This window comes from Diadema antillarum, unplaced genomic scaffold, assembly GCF_040938485.1.
Source record: "Diadema antillarum isolate AM-2024a unplaced genomic scaffold, OU_Dant_1.0 seq00000333_RagTag, whole genome shotgun sequence".
Classification (NCBI taxonomy): Eukaryota; Metazoa; Echinodermata; class Echinoidea; order Diadematoida; family Diadematidae; genus Diadema; species Diadema antillarum.
In genome coordinates this window covers 641078-662500 of record NW_027271349.1, presented here as the reverse complement: position 1 = coordinate 662500, position 21423 = coordinate 641078, and the positions used below count along the sequence as shown (strand labels likewise).

Sequence of the window (21423 nt, the reverse complement as noted above, 5' to 3'; positions counted from 1 at the left end):
TGTATATCCAAATGAATTCATTCACCACATTGTAATCTGCACTGTACTTGACAAAAATCACAATTTTTTCATTGCAGAGAGACTACAAATTTGCGTATCGACCTCTAAGGAAAGAAAGAGATAACAAGAGAAGCAAATCAAAACAAACAAACAAACCAAAACACAAATCACACTAAAATCACATTTACATTGACCAATGCTTCCCAGTCTTCAAGCGCTGGAGAAATATCCGATAAAATCACTTACCCGATGGCCCCGGCAAATGGCCAACTGATGAAGGTGCTCATTGCAGTGGCGATGATTGCTAACTGAAATCAAAAAGATATGAATTTTAAGTCGTTTTATTCACCAAATCATCCATAAGGACTTACTCTACAGTTGCTGCAGAGTTTGGACTTTCTCTGCCAAAGTTAATATGTTAGAACAAAACAATAACACTATTTTGTACGAATGATGAAAAAAAAAATTACACAAGCAAGTGTAATGAACAAAATTTCACATACAAAACAAAGAAATGATACTTTAAGATTTGGTCATGATATCCAAGGACACCCTATTTAAAATATAGTTGCCATACTTCCAATCACAACCGTCCAAATGTATATCTGTTGATTTGCTCTTATTTCAGTTAAATGTTTGAATCAAAATGGGTAACTAATTCTTCAGTTTCAAATTAACCAGACAATGATGAAAAAAAAAAAAAAATCAGGTGTCAAACCTCAAAGTGTGAATGCAGCATGAACATTCCAAGCCAACCTCATTTCTTATTTTACCACAGCAACAAATATCAGACCAGGTTGAATCTTTTCTTGTATTCTAGTACATTTGCATTTTACACTTAACTTATTGTCACTGGAAAAAGGAGTAAATATCAGATGTGAACAAGACAAAAGTAAGCAAAATGTACACAAAGAATTATAGAAGAAAATTCTTTATATGATGAGTTTGATGAATGAGTAGATGACAAAGAATTGTCATGGTTATGAAATACTCACAGGTAGATTATTCAAGTACCAGCCAGCCATGGACAGCATTGTCATGTACATGGAAAATGTACTTGGAAGATAGGCTAGAAAAAGGACCAGAAGTAGGATTGTCACTATTGTGAGACAACAATCTCTCATTTAATCCCATCCAAATTTCAACAAAGTCAAAATCACATGTGCTGATCTTACTTTCTCTCTGTGCTATTAGAAGACACAAACAGACAAAAATAGTCATGAATTATTTCTAATGAGACTAAATTGAAGGCTAAGAATGATAAGAGCTATGGCTTTAGTTGCCACTAAAGCCGTGGTGTTCAAGGCGCCTTCGCCCTCCTCATTCTCTGCCAACGAAATTCACATTACTCGGAAATCAAAACTTTTCACAAGTTGAAAATATGAAAACATTGAGAAACAACATTCAACTCACATCAAAGCACACTTTTGCCCAGTGACTTATCTTGGGAAACCATATATGATATTAAAGTCTGTCCAACAACTACTTGATGGCCATCAATGTTCAAGAAATGTCTTAGTCAAGATATGCAGTGTGCTGATTAAAAGTCTGAATGCATGTATACAACGGGTTCCTTTAAAGATTGATTAATACTTCAGAAATCAGCTGCTATATCATCTTGCTGGGATGTTGTAACAAGAAGAGAATAAAATTAAAATCCTTTTGTCAAGTTTGCTTCTTTTTTTTTTTTTGTTGACATTATATCAGTGAGAAAGAGAAAGAAGTGAGTTTGGTCAATAGTTTGCCTCTAGAATAAAGTTGATAACATCTTACCTGTGCTTGATATGAACATTCCTGTGCTCAAAATGAGAAAACAAAGTGTGAGCCTGCCAACACTTGCTCCAAAATTTTTGCACACACCCCTGGAGAGAGAAATAAATTATACACAAATGCTCACTTATCAATTACACATGGGACTCGGAAATGACGGAAAAGATAAATTTTCTTACAAACAAAAAAAAACACATTACCCCACTTGAACAATATCCTTTCTTTTAAAACTTATTTATCATAAAACTAACAGCTGAAATGGCAGATATTTGGGAGATGATTTCATCAGCACTACCTTCCGGAAAGGACAGGGGGGAGGGGGTGGCAAACACCTGCTCCTGTCATGAAGAATTTGATTTTTTTTTTTCCTGCTGAACTTGAGACAAGACCACAATACTGAATACTGATTTCAAATACCACAGTCAGATAAGATTTGGTGCAGTCAGGAGGGCTTCCATGATGGTATCAGAATTCCATGTCACTTTTCTCAAAACTCTGCTCAGGGCAAAACATTTTCTTAACCCATTGAGGACGAGTCCTGAGTATACTCGCGCAAGCGTCTATGAGAAATGTGTGTTGCAGCAAAATCAAACCGTCCTCAACAGGTTAAGAACATGCTTCAAACATATATGTACAGGAATGAAATTAATCATGACCAGTAATTCACGTCATGGCACTTGTTCCCCTTTCGGGGCTGATGGGGAAACAATCATAACTATTGTCAACTGGAGACACTGAGTTGAGGTCTCTCCTGTTAGTTCTTAATAACTGGTAACCACAGAGATTTTGAAGGGTTGATTGTTACTTGGAACTAATACAAAGTTTCAGAGTAAGTGCTCAGATCACCTTGCTTATTTCAGCAAAAAGAAAATGATTTACAAAGAGTTTTGTAGCTGCTCTTAACAAACTTCTCCAAGATGTGTATCTGCTTTCTTTGAAAGGGAACTTTTTGTTACACTGAAAGGATTTACAACTAGAAGTTGTTTATTGAATGGCATCAGACCTTACCTGTAAAAATAGAATTCACTGACAGCACAAATCATTCCAAGGAGACATCTTATGAAATAAAAGACAAGAATCTAAGAAAAGAAGAAAGAAATAGAATGAGAAAGTTAAAAAACATTAAAAAGTAGCAAATCTTGCACATCTATTTTCCTAGTTGCTTACGCATCTACAGGCAAACACCAACATAAGCAGTTCATGTCATAGAAAAATTTTCTAGCTTTCCTTCCAAGTATTGCCTAGTGTGTAGTTCATTCAACTCATCTTCATCCTCATCCTCATTCCACATGGCACTTGGTTTAAAACAAGAATATCTTCACAGGTCTAAATCACTATACTTACAACAGACATTCACAAGAAACGTAATCTATGGGTGCATACGAGCGCTCTCCTAAAGCAAACTGAACAGTACCAAACCCGCACCAAAGGAGTGCTCAATTGCTCCTGAATTGTACAGTAGAGCATTGATTTTCTGAGTATACACTAAAAAACAAAAAACAACAGCAAAAAAAAAAAATTTTTTTAATCCTGATACGAGCAATTTCTCTGTCAATATCACCCTCAACTATGCTGACCACGATGTAAAATGGTATTATTGCTATCATTCACCACTGGCCAGTCAGTATAAAGGTAGTACTGGATCAGGAAGTCATGACTGTTTCATTATGTGAGAACAGGGGGGTGTTTCATCAACGTTTGTCAACTTGTCAGCGCTGACAATTTCAACAAAATCCTTGGTTTTGATTGGCTGAGAAGCTCTGGTCACTGACTGTTACTATGGTGATTGTCAGCGATGACAACTTGTCAGCGCTGACAAATGTTGATGAAACACCCCCCAGTTCTCTAAAACTCAGTGAGGTTCTCTGTTGGCTACTTGTCCCCTATAGTTCTGGAGGTAGAGCAGATCTGGCCTGAATTCAGGTTGACATCAAATAATGGTGTGAGCAAATATTGTCTAAATTTTATATCTGGTAGATTAATAGAATACCGTATGGCTAGTGGCAGCAGAAGAAGGTGTGTCAGAACTTCATGTCCCATACCTTGTTGGAATCAAGAATCCAGGAATAAATCTTTCCAGGGATGGCATGGAGCATGATGTAGGCATAGGACCGAATGGCATACACAGGAGAGTATTCCCACGTCTGAAAGCCCCGGCCGTAGATGAGAAAGTGAGTCTGTGAATGACAAAGACCTCACTGATAAAGATGTGTTTACATTCAAGTGAATTTTCACTTGCTTTAACATGATCTTAATCAAGTTACAAATAACTTTGCACATACATGGTCAGAAGAAAGCACACATATTAACCAAACAAGTTTTGAGCCACTAAGCATTGTTTGTTCTTCAGATCTGCTTCTTTTATCAAAGGTAAAAACCAAATCCAAGGGTCCAAGAACTCCAAACAGATATACAACTAGAAATAAACTCTTACAATAATGTGACATTGGAATGCTGTCATTCTATGTGATTCAATTTCCTTTGTCATTATGCATCTTTTCACACATAATTTGATTCACATTCTGAAACCTTCCCTTACCCTGCAGAGATAACACATTTTGAACAAATGATCTTTGACCAATACCCTATCAATTTTTGTTTCTCTGAGTCTTTATGCTTCAATAACAATTATCTGGGTCAAATTCAACACATCATTAGGATGAAACACCAATCTGTCACTCCACTAGAGTTAACTATTTTCCACAGCTTCTATCACAAACATGTGGTGATTACAAAGCATTTCAAATGTTAACTAAATATATAAATGTAAACTCAACAAGGAACTACAATAGACTTTAACGAGCAGAAAGTGGAGTACAGGGGACTGCCTTGTTGTGATCAATCTCTAGCACAAAACAACAGCTAAAAAACTAAGAAATATAGAAGATGTGTGAAATTCACAGCATGAATGGCAAACATCCAGAAATACTGAAAGACCTGGGGCCCCGTTTCATAAAACTTGTTATCAGTGACAACTGCCACATTTCTATGACAAATTTGCTCTCAGCCAATCAGATACAAGGATTTCAGTAGCTTGTCACATCTATGACAACTTGTCACTGATAACAAGCTTTATGAAACGGGGCCCTGGGGTCCATTTCATGAAAGTCTTAGGAGAGACTTTTTGCTCATAAGACACACTTATGAGAGACTTCATGAAATGGATTTTACTTCTCTTTGAAAGTCTCTCATAGCTACAAACTGTGACCAGCCCCAACGCGTAGCTCCCACAGTATAACTGTGTACAAGGAGCGTCCCGGGGTTACATAGCTCCATACATTGGTATGAGCGACTTTGGCCATATTCAAATTTATGTTAAGAATTTTATGTGATGGTTCATGAAAGAAACCGCTGGTAGCATGAGAAAAGGGTGGCCCAAATTGCTGCCCACTGGTGTACATTTGAAAAGCATATAAAGTGCTTGTCAGCGAATGCGTTCATCAAAGCTTTCACTCATCAGCAAAGGTCAACTCCGGTCGAGAACCTTCGGCTGTGTGTGTACTTACAGCAAGAAATCACTGACAATTTGTTACGGGAATTCTCCAATATCCATGAATCTGGCTAGCCTTCCCCACGAAGCTCCACACTACTGGGTTTTCGAATATTAGGACACTTTCCAAGAAAGAGTAGCTAATTAAACCCACCGGTTCCCAGTAGTTGTAGGTCTCGTCACAATCTGAGATGTTACTGAGGAGTGCGGCACAAAACCTGACCGCCATGAGAAGTTTAAGGGCAGCACCAGAGGACGGGGTCCAGCAGTACAGGTTGGGAGGCATTTTCTTGGCCCCACCCTCCTCTTCAGGTGGCCTTGGAGAGAGAAATAAACATTCAGGGAATGATTCTCTAGCAAAGTTTTGACTTCATCATTTAGCTTTGCTTTACAAGATACTTTTTAGAAATTAACAAACCATTCAAACATGGGCTTTAAAAAAATATGTATATGAAGGGATAGTAGAGCATAGATATGGTTTAGAAGGGCATGGTTAATGCTGATTTATCATGCTCTAAAAATATTTTTTCCTTAAATTTCAGAATAGAAGTTCCTAAACAAACACACAAACAAACAAACAAACAAACAAACAAACAAAAAATTTAGAGAGTACTTTCAGTTCTTACATCTACTGGCATCTCAGTGTACAAGGATACGAACATAGATGAAGAGGAGATCCCTAATGTAAGGTTATTGTATGCCTATTAATTATTATTGTACTAAACTAAACAGTATACTGTAAAACATGATATATTCGCGGCATGAATTTTTCGCGAATTGGAGCTGACGGCCTTTTTTGCGGCATGAAATTTTCGCGAACTGCCACTGGCATTCAATGCATATAGTGTAGACAAGAACTTTCGCGTGCATTTTAATTTCGCGAATCTTGGCGCTCGCGAAATTCGCGAAATTAAAATGCACGCAAAAATTCCTCGTTTTACAGTATTGCAGTTGCAAAAACAATAAAATTATACACTACAGAAAGGCCTAGAAAGACTTAAAGAACAGGGATACAAACCCAAATCCACATTGGGATACCGGTACTTTTGGTCCTAAACATTTTTAAAGTGCAACATCTATTACAGGAACTTGTTCACAGATGACAGCTAACTCGAGAAGAGCCGAGTTACATACCTCGGTGGATTTTCCTCTTTCCGTGGAGCATTCCTTATCCTAGTTGACTTCATGGCTGCAGATTCAAGAATGCTTTCTATGTAACAAAGAAAACATAAAAAGAGATGATCAACATACACAATTCAGTGATTCACGCAATTCATACATTTTACAAATGAAATATCATACACACGAACATCATGTCCTTCATCGAATGCCATGTTTTCTTGAACGATAACCAGCACGGTTTCCGTAAGAAGCGTTCCTGCGAGACACAGTTGGCTCTTCTCATTGATGATCTCACCAAAATTTTAGACAAGGGGCAAGTAGACTGAATAATTATGGACTTTAGCAAAGCATTTGATTTAGTTCCCCACGAATGGCTCCTCTTCAAGCTCCACAACATTGGAATTCAGGGTGCCCTTTTGACATGGATCAGAAACTTTCTCACAAAACGAACCCAGCAAGTAAGAATTGAAGGTGCCGCATCCACCTCAGCTCAGTACCTGTACCACCAGTCCTGTCTAGAGTTCCACAGGGTACTGTCCTCAGACCACTTTTTTCTTCTCTACATAAACGCCATCTCTAATGACTCTTTTTCAACTGTACCATGTACAATAGGCCCTACATCAAAAGATTGTTACAAGTACTCTTGGGACAATAGGTATGGTATATTCATAAGAACCTGTGCTGAATGGAACCTTCTTCCACCGCCCCACCGGATATCAGAGAAGCTCCTAGCTTAAACTTATTCAAACAGAAGTTAAATTCATTTGATTTAGGGAAAATCATCCAAAAAGCACATTATAGAATACTGGTATAAACACTCCGCTCATTCGACCACGCCTGCACGTGTATATCCCTGATGTGGAGTTTGTTTGTGCAGTATCCCACCAGATATGATCCAGAAATGGAATCGTCAATAAACAGATGAGATAATTAATAATCACTCATGCATGGTCTTACTTACGGCGGCAAACATTCAATACCTGTTAACTTTCAAGTGTTACTGTTTATGCCTTGTTGTTAGTGAGAACAAAAGCTTAATGAGAGTACCAAGTATCCTTTCAGTTTAGCTGGACTTCATGTACTTCAATCAAATATGTCATCAGGCCCAGGCGCAGTGTCCAATCAATCCTTTCTCAGTCCCACCTTGGTGCTTTCGTGTGTGTTGATTAGGAAAAGTACTGTACGCAGTACGCGTGGCGTGGCGTAGAGGTACAACTGCCGTACAGTGGGTTGGGCCAAGGAGGTATGCGCAAGATGTGCACACATCACTCACCACAGATGGATACACACTCGTAAACTCGTGTGTGTATTATAGTGTGTACACCTCACCACTTCAGCTCACCGAACTAATCTCGCTCGCTGACCCTGGAGCAGGGAAAAAACTAAAGGCCGGGTCAATTTCATTTGCTTGAAGTAGTTCCCTTCACTCTATTTCCCGACAATGGCAGCTGAGGTAAGCAGAGTATAGATACTTTTAGACCGTTTTATTGTCGAGAGTCCAATGTTTTCGGAAACAAAAAATTATCTGTCACGTCTCTTGCAATGTAAGTACGTTGAATGCTCGTGTATATGTAATGTGGATGCGGTACTATACCCTAATAGGGAAACCCGCCTTTGAAATAGTGCGGGAAGGTCTTTCTGTGCATTTCATGGCATGCAGCTTGGTTTGGATCTGGACTTTGTCTTTGTGACTTTGGTAAATTCGAGATACAGTGTAATTTACCTATAACGTTATAATGTAACGAATGTGTTAGAAGGATAGATAGATAGATAGATAGATAGATATGTTATTATAGATAAATAAATAGATCATAAATTTACACTAGCATCCACACACAGACAGTGATATTATAATCGCAATCATGATACAAAAATGAAATAGAGGTGTCTAGACTCTTTCTTGCTAGTTAGTAGTAGTATAACAGTAGCTGGATCAGCTGGATCTGGGCCACTGAGACTGAGTGGAAGGATCGCCTGTTACTGGTGTTAGATCCACTTCAATAATTTTCCTTTAAATACTTAAGTTTTAACTTAAGGACAAGGTATGTGGTGTATGTGTAGTATATTTTTAGTGTTTGATAAGGAATCCATACTCAGTCTAGTCAGTGTCACTCTTCTTCTGTCATTGTCAGTTTGATAGAATTGTTTTATAATATGGTTTGTTTTCAATCAGCAATTTTCTTTCTTATTTCTCTGAATTTCTTCCATTTGAAGGAAAGAGAAAGAGCTGCAAAGAAAAAACTACAGTATTTCCTGGCCCAGATGCTAAAAATGGGATGTGTGAAGGTGAGTATCAAGTGCAGACCTGGCCTACAGCCTACCAAGTTTCATGCGAGTATTAGATGTGAGAGTCCTACCTCAGGGGTCTTTCTCATGCTCACATGCCTGACAAGATTTATTTCACTGGCACTGCAAAACAAACAAACAAACAAACAAACAAATAACAAACAACGACCTGAAAAAATAGATTTCCAACCACCATAAGTAGAAGTCATACATTGCAACAATTAAAAGAAAAAAATCAGAATAAGTAAAGGTGTATATTATATATAAATAATGCATCACATTGACATAGCATGAATTGCAGCTTATGCTAAACCTCCTTACTGTCAGATGGAGGGGGGGGGGGGAGGTGCCACCCTCCCTTGGGCACTATATTGCACCATATGAATACCTAGCAGCTCTCTGGACTGGACATCTCTGATTTTAAAAACACAATTTTTGTATGTTTGTAAAATGGACCACATACTGTTACATGTACTTTTTTTCAGCTGTCAGATGCCACCCAAATAACATTTCAACAGTCACATCCAGTGTTTTGATTATTCTGCTACAAATTGTTCAGTTCAAATTAATTCAGTGAATTACTGCTGTCAAAAATGTTGAAAGTCACTTTAACAATTGGGTTTGTAGCAGTTTGTGCTTTACTATTGTACAAGTGTGTACAGTGCACTCCCGTTATAACGAAATGCTTGGGACCGGCAGTTTTCTTTCGTTATAAGGAAATTTCGTTATAGCCGAACAACTATGATATATAACGAAAACAAGGAAGCCAGCATATATCATATTCTTTTTGTTGAATACTCGTGATACACTGGAAAGCTATGTGAACAATAAAACAGTTATTCAATTTCAGATTATTGTATTACAATAACTCAAGTTCCCCTCTGAAACTGTGCATGACACACCAAGCGAACACACAGTGATGTGACGCGTTTGCCCATGCAGAGATGCTATAAATGCTTTTTCCGCTACTTATGTTTCGAAAGCGATCCTCATTTCATTATAACGGAACACATTTCTTTTGTTTTTCTTTGTCAGTGGCACTTGGAAAAGACTTCGTTATGACGAAAATTTTGTTATAACCGTGTTCGTTAAAGCGAATTTTGTACCATAGACTTTAATGGCGATAATTTTGGGACCAGAAGTTTTAGTTCGTTATAACGAAATTTCGTTATAACCGTGTTCGTTGTAACGGGAGTGCACTGTATCTCAGTGTGTGTGTCAAGCAGTGATATCTACTTGTTTCCACTGAATGCTTTGTTGGAACCAATCACTCTCAGTCAGCATTCCAGCATTATTTGAGGAATTCTCTATGACAGTTTATTTTTCACAGGTTTCATGCAAAAGACACTTTAAAGAGCTATTAACTTCATACAGATATTGTCTTTTTAGAGGTGTTATGTAAAACTTGACATCCCGGCAGAAGTTATATTTTCCTCAAGAGAGTGTATTCTCCCAAAATTCTCAGCGCTGAGGGAAAAATATTGTATGAGGGGAAAAGTATAACTCCCAAGGGACTGTGTAGTGTTTTATTATAATGATAGACAGGGCAATATTTATTGTATCATATTGCATACTGTACATTTTGTTTCTTTCTAGCCCGATCAGCATCCAGTCAAATTTTGGAATTGCATGTACCAGTATATCACCCGACGTAATGTAACTGTAGGCAATATTTTCATCGCTATCGATCCTCATTGATCACTGCATCAGTCACAAGATTACATCATGACCAACTTCTGACTAGTATTTTGTAGACCATTCAATATTTGTATTACTGATAAGGGAAGCTTCTAGTACTACCTATTTAAATGCACTGCAATGCTGTTTTCCTTTTTAATGGCATGGTTTAAGTTAAGGCTGCCCGGTTTGGAGTGGATTTGCGTGTAGATACTTGTTTTGACTGTTGTAACTTTTTTTTTGCGAACAGGGCTTCAAGTATTTCAACACTTACATGCGAGGGAGAGAAGAGATGATATGTACTGTCCTCAATGATGATGAAGTGGTGAGTGGTGACTGATTTCAGCCAATGACTTTATAGCTTCAGCAAAATGATTAACTACCCTGGAATTCCATTACTTATTTTACTCTGCAAAAAGGTTACTGGCAACTCCCCATGAATTTTATTTCTGATTTCACTAGCGAGTCTGCACAGCAGTACATATACTCATGCATGTCACATTCACCAGTCACAAATCAATTTATATTTAAGTGCATAAATGACACTTAAACTCAAAACGTAGTGTGTAAAAGTGTTGAATTTTGTACACAAAATAACATCATACTGTAACTGATACTAGATGCATGTCTACATAATATTACTCTGATAGAATACAACATATTTTCTTTATCTGCAGATGTTACGAGCTACACCCCAATCTGCTGTCGACAAGACCAGATTTTCTTTCAGTAAAACTCAAAGTGGCAGCTATGATGAACTACCACTGGAGCAGTAAGTACATATGTCTGGTAACTCAGAGAAATTTGGTTTTGTTTACATTTGTTGCATCTCACCAAATTTTAAGGGTTTGTGTATGTGTGTGTGTATGTGTGTGCATTCACTCACATCCTTGACTCCTGACAGCATGAGACTTGACTTCTTGACTTAAGTCGGGTAGTATTCCCGAGATCCATGGATGATGTCCCTCCAGCGCTCTCTGTTCTCCAGTACACTCGCAATGTCCTTTGTGTCTTGGAAACCAGTGTCAGCTCTTAGTTTGTCTACATATGTGTGTCAACAGCATGAGGGCATGAGAGTATGATCTAATGTAAAACCAGAAACATTTGCAGCATGAAACTTCTGTAAATTGGAGCCGACAGCCTTTTTTGCAGTGTGAAACTTTTGCAAATTGCTTCTTGCATTCAATGCATCGTGTAAACCAAAATTTTTGTGAGCATATAAATCACTTTTGCAAATTTTGCCTCCTCAAAAAATTCGCAAAAGTTTCATGCATATGAAATTTCTGGTTTTACTGTATGTGGATGCAGCTTTATTTGCCATCATTGGGTTTTTTTATATATATAGATAAGTCCGTCATGCATGTAGTACAAAGCAATTTTCCATTGAAAGACTACTAATATGTCATGATTGCAATGAAATCGCACATTCACAGGATTATAAATCTTTGTACACTTCCTGTATTGTGAAAACCATTTATGTCCTTCATTGCCTTGGTGCTACTTCACAGCTTAGTTCATTTGATTTTCATGCATGCATTATTTGTTTTTGTTTTTTAATCTTCCTCATTCCAGAAAAGAACTGCTTTTATCACAGAACACACAACGAAAGTGAGTATCATATGTCACAAGCTTTGAGAGTGATTTCAGAATGCATTTCAAAAAAAGAAAAAATGCAGATGTGTAGACCTAAAATCATTTGATTAACCCAATTTGCCATTTCAGAATGGAAATGTAAATTCAGCAGGGGCTGCATTTGACAACCTGTCCGTAATCAAACTGACCCAATGAAAGTTTTCAAAGCATCTGATGAATTTGCAGTGCTAACTGAAGTGCTTCTTCTTTTTTTTTTCTTTTTCTTTTTTTTTGTCAGATTTACAATGGAAGCTTTGTAATTGTGTCAACATACAGGACTTTTATTTTGATCATATTTTGATAGAGACATCTCTATCATTAGCATACTGTGCACCACAATTTGCCATGGATGGAACAGTCTTATGAATTCCAAATATTGCAAGCCTCTATAGACCTCTTCGGTTTGAGCACTGTGTATAAATGTCTATTTCAACCTGGGGGGGGGGGGGTGGTTTAACATGTCTAGTAATAGTTAAGTTATGTGCTAACGTACAGTTGTAGCAATGCACCTGACTCGTTACATAATTCATTAAATCATCTTTTCTTCTTATGTTGGAAGCCCCCCAGTTATGGCCAACATTATGTCAATGTTTTAAAACAAAATAGGTCTACTGGCAGGTAACAAAGTGTACATTATGTTTCCTCACTGTTTTTTTTTTTTTTCAGTTCAACTTTACTAGTGCCATTGACTTCATTTGTTATCATGCGATCTATCAATTCATGATGTAGTACTGTAAACCTGCAAGAAGTGCAGGTTTATCACAATGCTGTTGAGGGGACATTAACCTGTTCAGGATGGACTGATTTTGCTACAACACACATTTCCCATAGACACCTGCCCGAGTATACTCAGGACTCGTCCTCAACAAGTTAATATATTGAACATTGTCTCATACTACTGTAAACATACCTTTGTGTTCACTGAGACACTTGAACATTCAGATGAAATTTCACACCATTTGTATTTTGTAATGTTGATATTGTATAATTGTATTTTTTGTGTGTAATTTTAATGGAAAATATGAAACAAATTGAAATTGAAAATTGAAATTGAAATATAATTGCATTTTATTATTTCCCTCTTTATTTTCTGTCAGGCTGAGTGGATTTGGGTACATGGATATTGGCTTACCCCCTGCCTCTCCTAGTGAGCGTGAAATAGGTCCTATTGTAAGTACTCCAAGAATAAATCATTTTGTAAATATATGAGACTATCATTGTATAACCAACATTTTCATTTGTTGAAATTACCTTCATTTGGGATTCCTTCCTCCATATTTTTAGTTTCAGTTGAATTAAGGATTGAAAGATCTTTAGATGGTGTCAAAGTAGAAGGTATTAAATTGACAACATAGCCCATCACACCTGGAATACCAGTAGATTGGTGGTAATACGTTGGTGTCAGTACCAGCAACAAGGCACTCCAGTCAGATGCAATTAATCCTGAGTTCACTGGATTGCGTTGTGTCAGAGTTTGCAATATAACATTGTTGATCTTATACTTGTACTTTTCTTTTCATTCTTTATCTGGTAATCAGTGAAGCTCAGTAGTCATAACATTATGTGAATATGCTGCCTCTTCTCTATTTTAAAAAAGTAAAAAATTTCTAAACCCTGACATATAAACATGTAAATCACCAAAAATACATGGAAAATAATCAGAGAGATTATAATGCACACTATTGTATGTAGTGACTGGAGAAAGGAAAGTAGGAGTAAGAAATCACAACCAAACAAAGTATGTAGTATTTATTGTGATCACTGTCTATAAGCCTGACAGGAGGCACAAAATATACCCTCTGTCTGTGAGCAGTCAGTGCAGTTTACTGTGTGAACCTTGAAGTTTTACCCAAACAGACAGTCAAAGTATGTGTAAATGGTGATATGTCCCTTTTACAAACAGAAAATTTTGCATATGTCACAGAAATTTGCATGGTGTATGAAATCTCACTGTAATACACCTCAGATATATTTTTTTAAAGAAATGAAAAGCGAACTCCATGTCACTCGAAAATATGATCCCCTTATGGACCGAGAATAATGGATAGAATTCTTTTTTTTTGGTCAGAATAAATTCCCTGGAAATTTATTGTATTATTTCCCCCTGCATCATAAAGAAGTTTCTAATTTCATCATTCTGAGAAAAGGTCTATTAAATTGCGTACCTCTACAATATACCAGCTTGTGAAAGGAATCCACTTCTTAGGGTTACAAGAGGGACACACAGACTTTGATGTTATTGCTTCTTTGACAATCCTGTATTGTTAGAGCAAGGAGTCCACTCTGTTCCTGCTAGCTGGTTACGGCAAGTATTCCTGCCCGTACGTCTGGGTGAGAAGTAACCATGAGAGGCTGATCAAGCTATCAGACAATCCTTCCTTCTCCAAGGACAGTCCTCTCAGGCTCAAATCCACTGCCATGTGGGCAGAAAAGGGTTAGTCTACTTTCCAAGCATTCTTCTTTGTTTCGCTGAGCGAAACCAGAAGTGTCTCGTAATTTTCTTGTTTGCACTATTTGCTATGTTTTCACTCATTGAAAGATACCATAGAGGTTTATCTTAATTAGGAAAAAAAAAAATGTGTGCCTCATCGGAAACAATCCAGCGTGGTTGTCTGTTGGAGAGCTGATGGATTTTTCCAGCCCTTTCTGGGAATCTGCTGGAATTTGACAGATATGTGTCAGTCCATATTAGGGAAAAAGTTTAAATTACCTGTCAAAGAAATTAAATAGTGTGGATGGCTTAAGAAGAAAGTAGATCCTTTTCAAAGTTGGATTGTTGTGACATCTGTTTCTTTATTGTTCTCACGTAAGGTTCACCTCAGGTTAACCACTCTGTTAATGGTTACGGTCATGGTCAATACAATCTGTGTAGATGTTTGGGCAGAGGCCTTTGCCGAAGGAAAAATCCTTTGCAGGACAAAACCACCTTAAACTATCCTAGTTTTCGACGTTGAGGGGTTAATATCCTGAATAGCGAAATAGTACGGGCAGAGGGTTTGGAAGCCAGACTAAACTTGGCCGTGCATTTGGCCGAGTTTGCGTTTACACTTAGAAAAGGCCGGGCTCGGCCACGGCTCTGCCGCGGCCGAGACCATCTCCAGAGCGTGGCCAAATGCACAGCCAATTTTGGCCCCGCATTTGGCCTTTTACGCGTTTACATTGAAATGAAGGCGGGCTTGGCCGCGGCCGAGCCTCGCACTGTAAACGGGGTCCCTGTCACTTTAAAAATAGCAATACTGTCCAGTACCAATGACTATTTTATGCAGATTTTCCACTGTACTTTTGACCAATTTGCTTTTAGACTCATTTTGTTGCAATTTATGCCAAGTTACCAATCATGCAGAAATACTGTGTTATTTGATGAATTTTATCTACCAACAATAGAAATAGAAAATACAGACATTTAATAAAGACTAAATATTTTAAAATTAATTCAGAGACAGTGGTATGTTGCAAAACATGTGGGTAATTAAGTTAGGTCATCAAATTCCAATTTGTATACTTCAATTTTCTTTTGCTAAAATTCTGGCCTTCTACATTCTTATTCATTTTGGTTGATACATTTGTCATCCTACTGTGTGTTCATATGTTTTGTTGGTGTTGTTGGGCTATTGTCAAAAGTAAGCCAAAGCTCATTTCCTTTAGATATTTGTCTATATTTACTCAAAGTCATTGAATGCAAAACTTTGATATTTACATGAACTTAGCATCTAATAGACCTCTAGTCAAAGCCTGTAAAGACAAAGCTCTAATTTGTAGACAGTGAACTTTATTATCTTCATTTTTATGCCTCCGCCACAAAGTGGTGCCGGAGGCATTATGTTTTCGGGTTGTCCGTCCGTCCAAATTCGTTTACGCGATAACTTGAGTAATATTGACTGGAATTTTACCAAACTTGGTCCAAGTATAAAGTATGATGGGGCAATTACTTGATTAGATTTTGGGTGAAATCGGCCAAAGGCCAAAGGTCAAGGTCAAATCATGAAATTGTATTTGTTTACGCGATATCTCAAGGCTGGATAGAGTAAATTTCACCAAACGTCCGAGGATGATGTATGATGGGACAATTACTTGATTAGTTTTTTAGTGAAATCGGACAGAGGTCAAAGGTCAAAGATCAGGGTCAAATCCTAAAATTTATCTGTTTACGTGATAACTCAAAACTGGATGAAGCAGCTTTCACCAAACTTGGTCCAAGGATGATGTATGATGGGGCAATTAGTTGAGTAGGTTTTAGTGACATTGGCAAGAGGTAAAAGGTCAAGGTCAAATGCTAAAAATGTTGCTATTTCCCCCATATCTATGCAATGCTTGAAGGTATTTTCTTGAAACTTAGTGTAGACATGCACTACTTCGTAAAGATTCTCCAGAGAGAGTTTCATGTCATGGTCAAAGGTCAAAAGGTCAAAAGTTAGGTGAAAATGTTACAATTTCACTTTTCTCGCAAATAGTTCAATGTATTTTCATGGAACTTGGTACATACGCATGTACTGACTAGCAGGGATTATCTAGGGAATTTAGGGGTCATGGGTCAATAGTCAGGGGTCAAAGGTCAAGGTCAACTCCTCAAAATTTTACTATTTCCCTCATATACTAGTATATGCAATGCTTGCATTATTAGTTTTAAAACTTAATATATACATGTATTACCCAGTGGAGATTCTCTGGGAAATTTCCAGCCTGAAGGTCGAAGGTTAAGGGTCAAAGGCCAGGTTTAAATGCAAAAAAAAAAATCTATTTTGTACTGTAATTACACTCTTTCTTCGTACCTTGAGAATTACTCAATGCATAAACTTATAAAAGGGTCAGCCAGAAGTCAAGTAGAAATCCTCAATTCCCCAAATATGTGTACCTGCACTCTTAGACAATTATAGCAAACCCAGTTTAAGGAAAGTGAACATTCAAGATATTTTTGACAAACCTGTCATTTCAGTATTTTGCCAGTTATGTGAAACTGTCATCACACATTGTGAAGACATTGTATTACACACCTTTTGGGAGAATCATGCATTATGGCGGAGGCATCAGTCACCATAGCGACATTTCTAGTTTGAAATCAAATTGCCCAACTTCTTAATTCATTTGTTGCATACATCTCTCCATGCTAGTTGTTATTTCATGCTTTATCTTATTTTTTTTTTCTGCAATTCACGTTGGATTTAGACGTCAAAGTTTGGCAGATCCTGGCAGAGTTGGTAAAGCTGTGCACACGCCCCGCCCCAAAGAACCCCTTTGAAGTGGACATGGACTACTTCGAGGCTTTGGAAAGAGGTGAAAGAGTCATAGCCTTGGGTGCCATGGCCTACTTTCTTCAGTGTGTTGTTTCTCAGGGCAGTGACAGGTCCTTCAGTGGTCTGGGTAAGTAGCCTACTGGTCACTTACATTTTTATACTTTTTTTCTTTCATTGAGCTCTGATAGTTGTTTGATACATTAAGTAGCTGTAGCCTCTTCATTCACACTCCTATCTTAAAGCCAGTTTGCCATTTGGAGCAGTGACTAAAAAGATGTTTGTGTTATCACATTTAATGCTTATGTATAGTTGTATCACAAGACATCCCGCCATACAAAGATATCACAATAAATACACAAATACAAAGAGATATCACTAATTTTGTCAATAAACCATAACTCTAGACGGTTTATTGTAGAAACGATTTTAGTGATTTAACAAATTTAACAATACTTAACATTAATTATACTGATTAAAATTTTTACATTGGTTGTTTCTATTCGCAACTCATATTTTAGAACTATTCTGAAGCACTAAAGCTGGGGTGTTTTGTTTTGGTTTTTTGTTTTGTTTGTGTGTTATAATCTGCAAATGGTAAAAAGTGGCTTTATGATTGTATTGCTGCACCTTGTTTCATACAGCATAAGACTGTCTTCTCCTTTGGCACACACACAGTGAGGAAAAGCAGTGACATTGCAGTGGTGATATTGGAACTGTTGGTAGGGGTTAACTGTGCCCAACGGATGGTACACACAACATACCCCTTTCTACCTGTTCAGACTGATTTGTAGTAGCCACAAAGTGCCATATTACTGACTGAAATTTTGAATATGTTCACAATTGCACACTTCAAGACACTATTGGCTTGGTGGCAATGGCCCTCTTTGGCCAACACTCAGTACAGGATGGGTGGGGAGGTGGGCAACCTTCATTGCGTACTGGCCCTACAACATCCACTTTGTGAAGTCAACAATTTGATCATGAGGTTGCTGTAAGATGCCTAAAGCATGCACGGATGCTAGAAGCATGTTGCAAACTCTGAAATTGTATGTGGGCGAAGTGCACATCACAAGCAGGCAATATTTTACACACTTATTCCTCATTCTGCTTATGATTGATGTTCTGTCTCATGTTTTGCACACAAATTGTCCAAGTAATTCCATGCTTCTCAAGTTTTGCTCTTTAGGATGTTGCACAAAAATTGAAGCATGCTGTAGCAACATGTTCAAATCCCTCGTGGACCACACTAACTTGAGTCTTAGTTTGATTTTTTTTTTAAAGTTGGAATAATGGTGTTCTGTCACCAAATGCTAATCCAATATGGAAGGACACAAAACAGTAGAAAAAATCTTTGAAATAGATGCCGGGCAGTCAGCAAATTGTGCAGCTCTAGGGAAAGATAATATATCAGTAGATTTGGATTATTGGGTACATCTATATATGATATATTTTCTTGAAGGGTAATCTTACCAACTGTCTTTCTCTGCCCCTTTTTCTGTGATGCTTTCTGAACTAGTTGTGGATGACCTGCGAGAAATCCAGCGATGGCATCTCAGGGAGTTCCAGCAGTTGTTGCAGGAGAACATGGCATCTCACAAGCAGGACCAGCTGAGACAGAGGCAGACCAGAGGGGCGGAGCAAACTCAGAGGGCATTATCATCAACATCATCGTCATCAGGAGCCAGGAGGGCGGGGCAGGGTGTGTCGTCACCCAGGGGACCAGGTATGGCTGTCAGTCAAAGCCGTCAACCCCCAGGTGGGGCACGAGGGGTAGGGAGAGGGGCAGCGACTTATGGCAGGCCAGGTCAAGCATATTAAGCAGATTTTTTTTCTACCCAATTAACCTTTTTTAGCACTTTTATACTGAGCACCTGTCTTTGAGCATAGCTCAATTTGATACATTTAGAATAGCATCCATGTAATTAAATCTGTACAATGAAAACCACCTATCTGTGTAGGCTGTGTTTTCTCTCTATATCTGATGGTTTTCATTGACAGGTTTGACTACATACCGTGAAAGGAATAGGTACTGATGATTAACCCAGAGCACTCTAAACTATTACTAGAAGATTATACTGGCATAGAGTCTGCTGGGTCACAGTGCTTATGAAAAACTAACCCTTTCAATATACGAAATTAATGTTGCAGATATTTGAAGTAATCTTTACTTTGAATATCTCGATATGCTCCTCAGTAAGATTTAGTACATTAAATGCACTTGTCAATAAAGAATATAACTTATGGATGCATTTTGGAGCAAGTCTTCATTGAATGAGAAATACAATATTTAAGAATGAATAAGTCAATTTGTCTAGAGTTGAAATACACCTGTATGAAGATTGTGGTCATGAATGGAATTTTGCCGTATGTATAATCTATGAAAGATTACAAACACAGAAATTGGTCGTAGCAGATTCCAAGAAGCTGAAATTATTTTTGTTTTGTTTGTTTGTTTGTTTGTTTGTTCGTTCGTTCATTCGTTTAAATATTGCTTAGCTCTTTAAAGTACATATTCTCCAGGTATTTGAAAATGAATGTATAAAAATGAATGAATAAAGTACATATTCTCCAGGTATTTGAAAATGAATGTTAAGGAGAATGGAAGTCTACAGGATATATTTTTAGCATGAAGGTAGTGATGCTACTACATTGTCAATTCCTGCAGATCTGAACAGAATGAGGCAGAATGAACAAAAATCTTTACTCTTTGAATCATGACATTGTTACATATCACTGATCCATTCTAAATAGTCATCTGTATGGAGCAGCTAGATGGAAACCCCTTTATAACAAGGTTTGCCAGGACTGCCGATTTTACCTCTTTATACCAGGTACTTGTGAACATGCAAAGAAAGAGCAGCTCATTACAGTTATGGAAAAGTGAGACTGTTGAATGCACCTTGTCAGAAGCGGTATCTTGTTGTAAGCAAGCCCATTATAACGATGTTTCCCCATACTTAAACTCTTAGATAGCACTCATATGACTCACATGAAATATCACAAAAGTTTGTTATTGTTGCTGAAAGTCCTCAGGACTGGCAGTTTTCATTGTCATATTGAAATTTTTATTCAACTAAAAGGAATTTCCGCGCCATAGATGCTAGTGATGATGATATCTGACCTGAAGTTTTACTGCATTGTAACAAAATTTTGTTATACTGTAAAGCAAGAAATTTTTTATGGCATGAAATTTTCGTGAATTGCCACTGGCATTCACTAAATGTAGTGTAGACAAGAACTGTCGCATGGATTTCTTTTCGCGAATCTTGGCTCTTGCGAAATTCGCAAAATTAAAATGCCTGTGAAAATTTCTGGTTTTACAGTAAACTGTGTTCAATGTAATGGGAGTTCCCTGTAGTGTTCTGAATACCATGTGTCATCATGTTTGCTAGTAGACAGACTTTCATATGGTTGCATATACAACATTCTAAGTGCAATCGGAGAAATGTGTGTTTATTTTTTATTGCACTTAGAATGCTGTATATACCACATATTTAACAAGTCTAATTTTTCACAAATCGGGACTGACCAAGAATTTTTCAAGTGGTTGAATACGAAATTGTAGAGTGCAGTAATGAGCGGAGAAATGTATGCATGCATGCTACAGTCATGACGGGATCAGAATTAATACTTTTGCATGTTTTAAAATTTGCAAAAAGCACGCGACTTTTGAAATTCACAAAAATAAAAACCTTAGCAAAATATAGTGTTAGTCAGTTGGCGATGTCAACTAGGAACTGTCTGCTGCACTGTCACTGCTTTCATTCGAAATTTCCATTAAGTGTGTAGTAAACAATCCTCTTATATGATGTGCAATGGAGCTGTCTTAAAGGGTGTGCACAGTTCTGGTCGAGGTGAGGATTTAGCTTTTAACATTTTGCGAGATATTCAGAAACCACTCTGTGAGATGTCAAAGAGCATGCAATTCTAAAGGGTATCAAAAGTTTATTTGACGAAAATCGGTTTTGAAATGGCTGAGATATCCCAAAACAATGTGAAACAAAGACATCATAATAAAGTTGTGGCATGTAGCCTTTTATTATTATCACTTTTTTGGATATCTCAGCCATTTCAAAACCAATTTTCATCAAATAAACGTTGAATCCTTCTTAAAATTACATGCTCTTTCATATTTCATAAGAGGTTTCTCATTATCTCACTTAGAAATGTTCAAAATATGAATCCCTTACCTCAACCAGTACTGTACAGTCCCTT

General features: G+C 37.5%; 2 protein-coding genes across 2 annotated transcripts in view; one reads left to right on the top strand and one right to left on the bottom strand.

The window, feature by feature from the left end:
- The window catches only part of LOC139730747 (alpha-1,2-mannosyltransferase ALG9-like), a 22007-nt gene extending 14515 nt beyond the window's left edge, over positions 1 to 7492 (bottom strand). Inside the window, exons 1-8 of the mRNA XM_071641609.1 lie at positions 7430 to 7492; positions 6395 to 6470; positions 5415 to 5577; positions 3813 to 3947; positions 2779 to 2849; positions 1774 to 1862; positions 996 to 1069; positions 247 to 308 (exon numbers count right to left, since the gene is read on the bottom strand). Coding sequence (XP_071497710.1) covers positions 247 to 308; positions 996 to 1069; positions 1774 to 1862; positions 2779 to 2849; positions 3813 to 3947; positions 5415 to 5577; positions 6395 to 6447 — 647 coding nt within the window. The 5' untranslated portion in view covers positions 6448 to 6470; positions 7430 to 7492. The remainder of the gene's footprint in view (positions 1 to 246; positions 309 to 995; positions 1070 to 1773; positions 1863 to 2778; positions 2850 to 3812; positions 3948 to 5414; positions 5578 to 6394; positions 6471 to 7429) is intronic.
- A 233-nt stretch (positions 7493 to 7725) lies between these two features.
- LOC139730746 (uncharacterized) lies at positions 7726 to 19026 on the top strand. Its single transcript, XM_071641608.1, has 9 exons — positions 7726 to 7835; positions 8597 to 8668; positions 10596 to 10670; positions 11023 to 11117; positions 11918 to 11953; positions 13075 to 13147; positions 14246 to 14411; positions 17141 to 17335; positions 18725 to 19026. The coding sequence occupies exons 1-9, from the start codon at positions 7824 to 7826 to the stop codon at positions 19024 to 19026; spliced, it is 1026 nt and encodes a 341-aa protein (XP_071497709.1). The 5' UTR covers positions 7726 to 7823.
- Positions 19027 to 21423: the final 2397 nt, after the last annotated feature.